We start from the raw sequence: 11,268 nt of genomic DNA, 5'->3' as shown, positions 1-11,268 counted from the left end.
GTATGGTCTGGCTAGGACACGCCCCCTTCCCTTTAGGGCCTTTGTAATTCTTGTACAGAAACAAATCTTGGGACGGCCTTAAAAAAAGGCATCTCACACTGTCCATGTTTTGTTGATATCTGGTTGCCCTGGTTACCCGATAATTCTGTATTTGGAGGTCAGTCGAGTCACGTGGAACTCCATATTTGGGCAAAGCTGAGATCATATTTGAGGGGCTTGGTTTAAAAGCGACTTCACAGTGTGAGGATATAAGTAAAGAGGGGCAGATCTCACTACAAACAGAGGACTGTTTGTAGCTAATGGAGCAGGTAGATACGAAGAGAAAACCATTAGAACCAAGACGGCGGCCACAATGTTGAGGTTGCTTAGCAGATTAGGACGTCCTTCAGAACTCATATTAAACAGCTCTGTGGTGAGCCCAGCTTGTGCTGTGCTACAGAACAGGCAGAAACAATGGCAGCCAGACGTGGAGTGGATGGAGCAGTATTCCGGGGCAGTGATGTACCCCACAGCCCTCAACCAGAAATGGGTCCCACCACCGTGGAATGACAAAGATCCTCCCGTGGAGAAAGAGGTCTCCAACTTGACCATCAACTTTGGTCCACAGCACCCTGCTGCTCACGGTGTGCTGCGTCTGGTGCTGGAGCTCAGTGGGGAGTCTGTCAAGAAGTGTGACCCTCACATAGGCCTGCTTCACCGCGGCACAGAGAAACTCATCGAGTACAAGACCTACCTGCAGGCACTGCCCTACTTTGACCGTCTAGACTACGTGTCTATGATGTGCAACGAGCAGGCCTATTCTCTGGCTGTGGAGAAACTGCTCAACATCCAGGCCCCGCCGCGAGCACAGTGGATCCGAGTGCTGTACGGCGAACTGACTCGCATCCTGAACCACATCATGGCCATCACCACACACGCCTTGGATATTGGCGCCATGACCCCTTTCTTCTGGATGTTTGAAGAGAGAGAGAAGATGATGGAGTTCTACGAGCGGGTGTCCGGAGCCAGGATGCACGCTGCCTACGTCAGACCCGGCGGCGTTCACCAGGACTTGCCCCTGGGTTTGATGGACGACATCTACGAGTGGTGCAAGAACTTCTCCATCCGAATCGACGAGGTGGAAGAGATGCTGACCAACAACCGCATCTGGAAGAACCGCACGGTTGACATCGGGGTCGTCACCGCCGAGGAGGCCCTGAACTACGGTTTCAGTGGGGTTATGCTGAGGGGGTCGGGCATCAAATGGGACCTGAGGAAGTCCCAACCCTACGACAAGTACGACGAGGTGGAATTCGACGTCCCCATTGGAAGCAGAGGTGACTGCTACGACAGGTACCTGTGCAGGGTGGAGGAGATGAGGCAGTGTCTACGCATCGTGCTCCAGGCCCTCAACAACATGCCAGAGGGAGAGATCAAGGTGGACGATGCCAAGGTGGCCCCGCCCAAGAGGTCTGAGATGAAGATGTCCATGGAGTCTCTGATCCACCACTTCAAACTGTACACAGAGGGTTACCAGGTCCCTCCTGGGTCCACATACACAGCTGTGGAGGCACCAAAGGGTGAGTTTGGCGTCTATCTGGTGTCAGACGGCTCCAGCAGACCGTATCGCTGCAAGATCAAAGCACCCGGATTCGCCCATTTGGCGGGTTTGGATAAGATGGCCAAGGGACACATGCTTGCTGATGTGGTGGCCATCATTGGCACACAGGATATTGTGTTTGGAGAAGTTGACCGTTAAAGCTTCTGCGTATCTGTTCCTTTCTCTTTAAAAGTCCATGTTTGGGTTACCATGATTACCCGAAAATTAAACCTGAGTACTTGGAGGCCAGTCTGGACTCGGAGTTGCGTGGAACTCCATATTTGGGCAAAACTGACATCATATTTGATTAAGTGAGATTCAAGGAGCTCAGCTTAAGAGCGACTACACACAGTGTGAGGACATCAGTGAAGGAGAGGCCTTCAGTTGTCACACTCCGGTTGAAGGCATTAGAGCACAGATGTAAATGGAAACTGTCACAGCTTTGTACAGTTGAAACCGTTAGAGCAAAGGTAGGAAGACAAGCCGTCACTGGTCGAGTTACTTAGGGTCTGCTGTCTAAATAACATGCTATCTAAATTACATTTGAACCTATGCACGAGACTGCATGGTCGTCAAGGCTAGGTCAAGTGCTACGGGCAAAGGTGGATTTACGGCCGAAAATTTACTGTGAGTCTGCAGTTCTGACTGCAATGGGGAGTTTGTTCCACAGTTTGGGAACCAGAAGGGAGAAGAGTCTAGGACATGCGGAGCGTTGTCCCGGATGTTTTAGGGAAGGTTCTGACAGCCTGTGTTAGCTGATCTGAGTGAGCGGGATTGGGATAGGGTTGGTTTGAAGATATGGGGGACGGGGTGCCATACATTTGGTTGATTTGTAGGCCAATGGAGCCAATGGAGGGAGCGGAGAAAGGCATAGACATGTGAACATTTTGGCTGGTTGAAGACCAAGTGTGCTGCGGCGTGATCCGTCCCGCAATGGGACAATAGCTTGGAAGTAGACAATGAATCGAGTATAAGCTGCTATCCGTCCGGCTTATGGGACGACAGACAACAGCTGCACACAGCACAGAGGGATATATTAACAAGGATAGGATGATTAAAAAATCTTTATGTCTGTATTAGCCTTAATGATCGTCTTGACCGAAGGCTCTGTCTGTATCAGAAACAACTTTGGACAGGTGGAAAACTTTAGTTAAACTTGCAGAGTGGCACCTTACTTTACCTGAGTCACATCTTCTGATAGTTGTACTTGAATGTTGACATGAAATAATAATCCTGTTTAGTGGTTAGTTTAGTAGTTTACTAGTTTCACTACCACGACCGTGAAAGACTACAGCGCGTATTGACGGCGCTGATCAACACACACGTTGAAAGGCTAGGATAAAGATACCAAGGATTCGACAGTGATGTCACTGCTATGCAACATGGAAGTAGCACGGACGCTACGCCACGTTCGAAGTTGGTTTAAAGCTGGATTCTCTATGGAGCGGTGCCAGACCCAAAACGCAGAGTGCAATTTTTTTTTTGCACTCGCAGATTTGTCTGGTCCCAGGCTAGTGACAATGGGGCTGTTAATGTTTAGTGACTTGTGACGACTGAAAATGGTGGGTGTGTGTGTGTGTGCAGGGCTGGACTGGGACCAAAATTCAGCCCTGACATTTTGGCCCAGACCGGCCGACCACAACCGGTGCGCAGATACCGCTCCGTCGAGGCACATACAAACGTATATGCCCTAATACCAAATATGACCAAGGTGAAGTATGAACATGATTAAATGCAAAAATGTGTCTGCATGTAATTAGAACTTTAGTTTTAAATCTGATAATGCATCTGTTATAGGCTAGATCTATAGGCTGTATGAGGATGGCATAACAGGATATGCCTAATTTATACATAGCAAAGGCTGTAATTTGCGTACTGTGTGTATGCAAATAAGTTGTTTTATTGTAACAGCAAAATAATTCAGTGTTTTTAATTTAACATAAATAAATCATGAAATGACAGGACCTCAGGGAGCCATGTCGGACTCGACAGAGAGTTGTTTTTCAAGCCTAGTTCAGACCCAAGATTTGTCCTGTTTACAGCTATGTAGTATGACCCTGTGAACATTTTGAAAGGTCAGTAAAAGCAATAACAATAACTGAAACATTATATTTGACTTTGATCAATGTCCTTTAAGCCCATATGGGCTGCCTGGGCAACAGGAAAGATGCATGACACTTGTCATGTAATTATTGGCAGAAATGTTCATTAATTGCAAAAACAACAAATCTACAAGGACACACCACATCACAATGACACTGACTTGTGAGCTTATAGATAGTTATTTTTTGTGTGACATAATCATATGACTAAAGTATAAAATAGGGCGTAAGTGGTTAATATAAGCATGTAATCAATCAATTAGGATAGTATAGGATTATTATTAGTTTGCCATACTTAGATATCTAGACATAATTACTTGCAACACACCATGCAGTTTGCTGTTTAATGTTCTTCAGATAGCTAACAACCATTCTGAACCATTTTGTGATAGAAACCAGGAGGGCATAGTCCTCGTTGTGCTCACCACATCACCTTCTTCACATGCTAAAATGTCGTTCTACTAGTCCCATCAGATTAGTGGTGTCTCTCTCTCTCCCCCCCCCCCCCCCCCCCTCTCTCTCTCTCTCTCTCTCTCTCTCTCTCTCTCTCTCTCTCTCTCTCTCTCTATCTCTCTCTCTCTCTCTCTCACACATGCCTTTATTTATGTTTCGTCACACAATGGTGTCTCGCACCGAGCATAGAAGATCAGCTGTTATGTTTGGGTGAACTCCTGGGCCACTTGGGCCCAGGAGGGGCGCCTCCGCCGCGCCATGCCACTGACTGCCACTGACTGCCACTGACAGCCACTGACTGCCACTGACTGCCACTGACTGCCACTGACAGCCACTGACTGCCACTGACAGCCACTGACTGCCACTGAAAGCCACTGACAGCCACTGACTGCCACTGACAGCCACTGACAGCCACTGACTGCCACTGACTGCCACTGATAGCCACTGACTGCCACTGACAGCCACTGACTGCCACTGACTGCCACTGACCGCCATGGACACGCCACGCCCCGCCACGGACCCGCCACAGACGCCACTGACAGCCACTGACCACCACGACCCGCAAAAACCCGCCACAGACCCGCCACTGACCTGTGGCATATTTTGCGTTGAGATTTCATCAGGCCAGATCTCTGTACATTTTACTTGAATTCTTATAATTTTAATGTTTCTATGATCTGTCAAGTTTATATTTTCCGGTGTATCAGTCATGAATTTATTATAATTTATTTTATAATTTATTATAATGTCAAACGATATCAAGCCGGAGTTTTCCGTGCGTAATTACACACGTGGTCTGCTCTTTTTTTCCCCTCTACACCGATAACTCTTTGCCAAAAATAGCCGATCTACAAGCTCACACTTGTGAGCTTGTTGATCGGCTATTTTTGGTGTGAGTGTGCTCCAACGGCCTGGGTCTGTCTGTCTGTCTGTCTGTCTGTCTGTTTGTCTGTCAAACGCCCGCGGCCGTAACACACACACACACACACACACACACACACACACACACACACACACATCTATCTATCTATCTATCTATCTATCTATCTGTGGTGTGTTCTAGATTTTTTTGGAGGGTATACTATAACTATTCCCCCCCTAGTTCCTTCCACACGCACGGCACGCACGCGCGTATAATTGATATAATTAATTAATGTAAAAGCGTTTCTGCCCCTCAAAAACTCGACCGGGCCCACTCAGGCCCAGTTTCACAGTAACACTGAGCACACTTACAATATGCTTTGTACTGATTTTCTACTGTTTCTAATGTTAATCACCCTGTAACTCAACCACTTTGGAGCTGCTTTTAGCCTTAGATGCAGTTTCAATTATTTTTATTACCATAGAAGTGCAGGGATTGTTATAAATAAATGCTGGTTAGGCTTATCAGATATAATAGCAGTGTTAACAGCAAGCATTCCTGTATCTATTACAGGGTGGGTGGTCCGTCCGTCCGTCCGTCCGTCTGTCTGTCCATCAATCTATCTGCACGCAGCACGCACATCTGAATATATGTCTTTCTGTCCATCTATCTATCTATATGCAGGCAGCATGCACATCTGAATATGATTTCAACGGATCCAATCATTATTATCCTGACAAACAGTGAATCATTGACGGACAGAGAGTCAATCGAAAGTCCGATAATAAAATATTAACCAAACAGACATGTGTGGCACGCATGTGTCATGCGCAATTACACGTCACTGCAACCATCATATAACGAACTAGAAAAAGTGCTCCTCGGAGCACAGGTCTCCGCCAGGTCAGGTAGGTTATTGTGGCCTCCTGTTGGCGCTATAATAGGCCAATGTGAAAAGGGTGCCATTTCTTCTTAGGCCTTGCACAGCAATTCATGATTTGAGGCATTTTGTTTTAGCCAATCGGGATGGAATATGAAAAATGTAACAGATCCGTCTTGATCACATGACTATAGAGATCATGTGTACCAATTTGCGTGAAATTTGGAAGGAGTAATGTAAAGAAATATGTTTTACATAAGTCTGCCTACTGGTGGCGCTATAAAAGGCAGATATGAAAAATGCAGGGCAAAGGGTTTTTCTTGACCTCTAGGGAGTGCGCATACAGTTTTACACAGATTGGTGCAGTTATAGGTAAAAACACAAATCGGGCTGTTATAGTGCCACCTTGAGGCTGATTAGAAAAATCTCAAGTGGTATTTTCCTTCCTCGGCATAGTGGGAATGTGCGTGCAAAGTTTCACGGAAATTACATGCTGTGTTCATAATTTGAGGCATTTTGTTCAAAATGGAGCAGTCCTGCAAACTTTGGAAGCATTTTTAGCCAATCAGGATGGAATATGAAAAATCTAAAAGACCCGTTTCGTTTAATGACTATTAAATACTGTGTACCGATTTGCGTGATGTTTGGACAAATTTTGTAGGAGTACTGTGAAAAAATGTGTTTTGCAAAAAGCGGCCTCCTGGTGGCGCTATAACAGGGCCATGTGAAAAAATTGGGGCAGAGGTTCTGAATTGGCATCCAGGGAGTGTGTGTACACAGTTTCGCTGCGATCAAGCCAACGGTGCGGGAGATTAGCTGTCCACAGACGGACAGACGGACAGACGGACGGACGGACAGGGGGTAAAACATACTCTCTCGCCATGCCTTTCGGCCTGGCGGAGACAATAACATAGCAGGCACAGTGACAACTGGATCAACTGGATCAAGCCATTATTTTTACCTAATCAGATGAGAGAGAGAGGTGTGCGCTTCTTATGGTATAAGACCTATACAGCGACTGGACTGACATGACCTTTTAACACTGACAACTTTCCTACTCATTCCTGTGTGCATCTTTGACCAACCAACCACACCCCATTTACAGAAGGAATAGCATATATATATAGATATACCATATAGCATATATGTCTGTTATTGAGCTGGCCAGTAAACTCCATCTGTCTTGGACTTGGTGACGGTGTTGTGATCATTCTGTTTCTGACAACCTAGGACGAATTCCATTGAAATAGCCCAAACAACAGCCACCTTCATCAGATAAATACTAATGTTAAAATACTACCTATTTGAAGGTACACTGCTACACTCTTTTTGTAATGATTGCGAATGAACTGTCCATGGACCTGGACCATGACATGTATTTGGGCTGATGTGCGTAGAAATGGATTGTTTAGCTATTTTATGACAATAATAATAATAATAATAATAATAATAATAATAATAATAATAATAATAATAGTAATAATAATAATAATAATAATAATAATAATAATATCTATAAAAATATTTAGATTTTGAAACCTTTTACAACACAAATCTACACAAATATTGTATAGGGGTCCCTGGCACAACACATTTTCAGAGGGGGTCTGTGGCCAAATACATATTAATTTGGGGGTCCATGACATGAAAATGTTTGACAACCACTGCTGTAGCCAATAAGGATACAGAGATGTATTTTCGTGGAATAGTGTGCAATTGTCTGTTTGTAAGAAGAGGAAGTGCAAGTGAAGTACTTTTCACTTCAAACTTAAATGTCTTCTTTAAAAGGAAGTGGTTGATCTGATTCTGCACTTCTGTGCGATTAGTCACTTTATTGTCATTATGTACATCAGCTACAATAAAGAGAACACGTACATAAGCAGATCTATTACTAGAAACAACATTTCTAAGACATTTTAAGTGTGCCTGTCGCTCACTAAGTGTTTTAACCTTTGATTACTTGTAAGTACTTGGAGGAGAGATGAGAGGAGAGGAGAGGAGAGGAGAGGAGAGGAGAGGAGAGGGGAGGGGAGGGGAGGGGAGGGGAGGGGAGGAGCGGGGAGGAGCGGGGAGGGGAGGGGAGGGGAAGGGAGAGGAGAGGGGAGAGGAGAGGAGAGGAGAAGAGAGGAGAGATTTGACAACCCCTGCTGTAGCCAATAAGGATACAGAGACGTATTTTCGTGGAATAGTGTGCAATTGTCTGTTTGTAAGGAGAGGAAGTGCAAGTGAAGCTGTGGTATATTGGCACCTATTTTACACGACAAAGCACTTTCCACTTCAAACTTAAATGACTGAATTTCTTCTTCAACAGGAAGTGGTTGATCTATTTCTGCACTTCTGTGCGATTTGTCACTTTATAATCATAATGTATATCAGCTACAATAAAGGGAACACGTAGACAGGAGTACAATTACAAGTGTTTTGCCATTGGCAGGCAGCCACACTTAATTATTGTAACACACGCACACACACACACACACACACACACACACACACACACACACACACACACACACACACACACACACACAACTTTATGATCACTTCATGGCAGGGCTGGACAAAATTCAGCCCTGACATTTTGGCCCAGACCGGCCCACCACAACCGGCGCGCAGATACCACTCCGTCGAGGCACATACAAACGCACATGCCCCATAGACATAAACATAGACATATAAAGGTAGACGCCGTCCTCCTTTAAAAAAAGAAAGAGGATTCTTTAAAGCAAGTCACAGATAGCTGGATACCACCCTTCCTCTGCACAAGCTTCGCTTCCATCTGCCTCAACGATGTCTCCTGTTCATACAGCATTCAGTCTCTTCTCCCTCCAGGCATGTCAGAGTTAACAATCATTGACAGACATGTGCTCCATCGCGACTGCAGGCCACGGTCTCCTCCTCCCTGCTTCTTCATTCCTCCATCCTGTAGTTTCTTGGCCTTCTGATCGATGGGGGTGGCCTTCACAAACTTAATCATCTCCGTCATGCCGGGGGGCATATACTCGGTCGCCCCGTCAGAAGCGTATTTCTGGCCATTGGTTCTGGAACTGCAGTGTCCAAGCGATTGCTATTCATTCGTTATTCAGAACAATTTGGCCTTGCACCTGTCAGGAGGGTGATCGCCTGCCGAGGAGTTAGACCTGGCCGCCCCGTGCCGGATCTGTGTGGTTCGAATGGTTGTCTGAGGAGGTGGTCTTAGGGTATGGAGGTATCTGGTCCCGATTGAGGGTCTCCCCTGGAGGGTCATGCCGCCGATCGACTGGGGGTCTTGACTGGTGCCCCTAACCCTTCCTCGCTTGGCTGTCGATTAACCCTTTTGACTTCGTACTCATATAGGGCGCGTCTCTGTTCAAATGTGATGCTGTGAAGTCTATACAGGTCACTTGTGACGTACCATGAAGTGTCACCAGCCGTGACAGCCAGTTTTTCCATGGCGTTCCCCCTACATTAAACTAACGGGTAGTGTCTTGTTGGTGGAGGGCATGCAGATTTGACCATATATGTATTGGACATGCCTGACATCATTGCATATTGGCATATGATATTCAAATATGGACATTTTCACCCCAATTTCACTCCGCACCGGCAAACATGGCCGATGGAAAGTACTGTAGATGTTGTTGCGGTTAACGTCAGCGCAAATCACCGTTGTTAGGCAATGTTTTCTGTTGTGACGTCAGACCAGAGCTCGGTGTGCATGCTTGTTTGCTTTATTTGTATACTTTCACATCTTGGGATGAGTGGAGTTCAGACAACCATCAGTCAGTAGCAAGGCATGGAGCAGACTGCTTTGAGGAACTGATGATGAACAGCCACGTCAAAGACATGGTTTGAAGTGTCGTATGACCACATACAAACATGTCTGTCAGATGGAGGTCATTCAGCTTGACAGGATCACCATTCACCAAAGAACCGAGAAACAAAACAATAACTGGAAGGTCTGGAAACTAGAAATGATGAAAGATTTATGCACATGAGAGGGAATCATAAAGTGAAGGAAGATCGTTTTCGTCTTCTTTTTTTTAATATACCCCTTTCCCCCCAATTGAGTTGTCATGCCATTTCATTCCTCCCCACATGCATTTGTGTGTTTTCACTGGTGTTGTATCCTACTGACTCACCTACCAGTGAGGAGCCCCCACTGGGAGGACGTAGTGTCTCCATCCTACACCTCCCGCCCAACACCCGCCGTCCCCAGCCAGTAGGATATGTGCAGTGACAGGAAGGACAGAACTAAACACTTTGCAATTATACAAACAACACTGATACAAAATTATGGATTTTGATGATGAGTTGAGTTTGAGTTGATTTTAAATTGACTATGATTCTTTACTTTATATGATGTTTTTATTATTACTTTTATTATGATTGATTTACATTTACTGTACTCATCCGTAGGGTATTATATAAACTTCATTTTTGTATTGTTATATCATATTGTTTTTTGTTTTACAATATAGGCCTATTGTTATATGACAAGGTAAGAACAAAATAAGCTTTTGCTTCTCTCTGTACCTTCTTGAACAAAAATGGTTGTGCTTTGTTATTGTCTTGATGATATATGGAGTTGTATGTACTTTTTCTTTGTTCAAGATAAATAAAGATACAATCAAATAAGATTAAATAATAAATAAAAAAAATCACACCCAGTGTGAAGTGGGCGGTGTGGTCATCACAGTGGTCATCATAGTGATGGAAGCTCACTTCCCAAAAAAAATGATTTTTGAAAGTGAATAATCCTATTTATAGGTTATTAATGTCATCATGTGTCTCGCTAGCCAATCACAGTGCTGAATAGAGTCAGCCAATAGAGTCAGCCAATCACAGTACAGCTAGGGGTGTACTAATGAGCCAATCATAGTACAGCTAATGAGGTGTCCCAACCCCACTTATAGGGGCGGCTACACCGCCCAAAAACATAGTAGCCTACTTGACTAGAGACAAACCTGTGCTGGACAAAGGAGCAATGAATGCCAGCAGGCAAACAGATGATGGAGCAGATTCTGGATGAAATTCCACAAGAGGGCCCTCTAACTCAACTTAGGAATGATCCATTGACTCTGAGAGAAAGAATGGACGGATGTGACCTCATCCCCAAAAAAAGCTCTTCCGTCCACTCCTATGTTATGTTATGAGTTGTAGAAAAACACATCTAGCTTCTTATTTTTTTGGTGAAAACAAGCCTTTTGTGCTGTTCTTGCATAGATATAATACTATTTTCTTTAGTTTACTTAAAACTCCCAATGACCACTTATACTGACTTATAGTGTGTACCAATGTGTCATCACCACGGGGGGCGTGGCATAGCTGCAGACATACTTCTGGGGGGCAATGTTAAGTCAACCTGTTTATACTCCACAAAGATGTCCGCTGCTACCAAATGACACTTGTC

At 44.9% G+C, this 11,268-nt stretch overlaps 1 protein-coding gene across 1 annotated transcript; it reads left to right on the top strand.

Moving 5' to 3' along the window:
* Nucleotides 1-442: 442 nt before the first annotated feature.
* LOC308102712 (NADH dehydrogenase [ubiquinone] iron-sulfur protein 2, mitochondrial) lies at nt 443-1,738 on the top strand (the record flags this gene model as incomplete). The annotated part of the gene is made up of 1 exon (XM_080452543.1): nt 443-1,738. The coding sequence occupies exon 1, from the start codon at nt 476-478 to the stop codon at nt 1,736-1,738; it is 1,263 nt and encodes a 420-aa protein (XP_080308669.1). The 5' UTR covers nt 443-475.
* Nucleotides 1,739-11,268: the final 9,530 nt, after the last annotated feature.

Source organism: Gymnoscopelus braueri (genome assembly GCF_963280865.1).
Source record: "Gymnoscopelus braueri genome assembly, chromosome: 16".
Classification (NCBI taxonomy): Eukaryota; Metazoa; Chordata; class Actinopteri; order Myctophiformes; family Myctophidae; genus Gymnoscopelus; species Gymnoscopelus braueri.
Note: the sequence above shows the minus strand (reverse complement) of the source record. Positions and strands in the feature narration are given on the sequence as shown.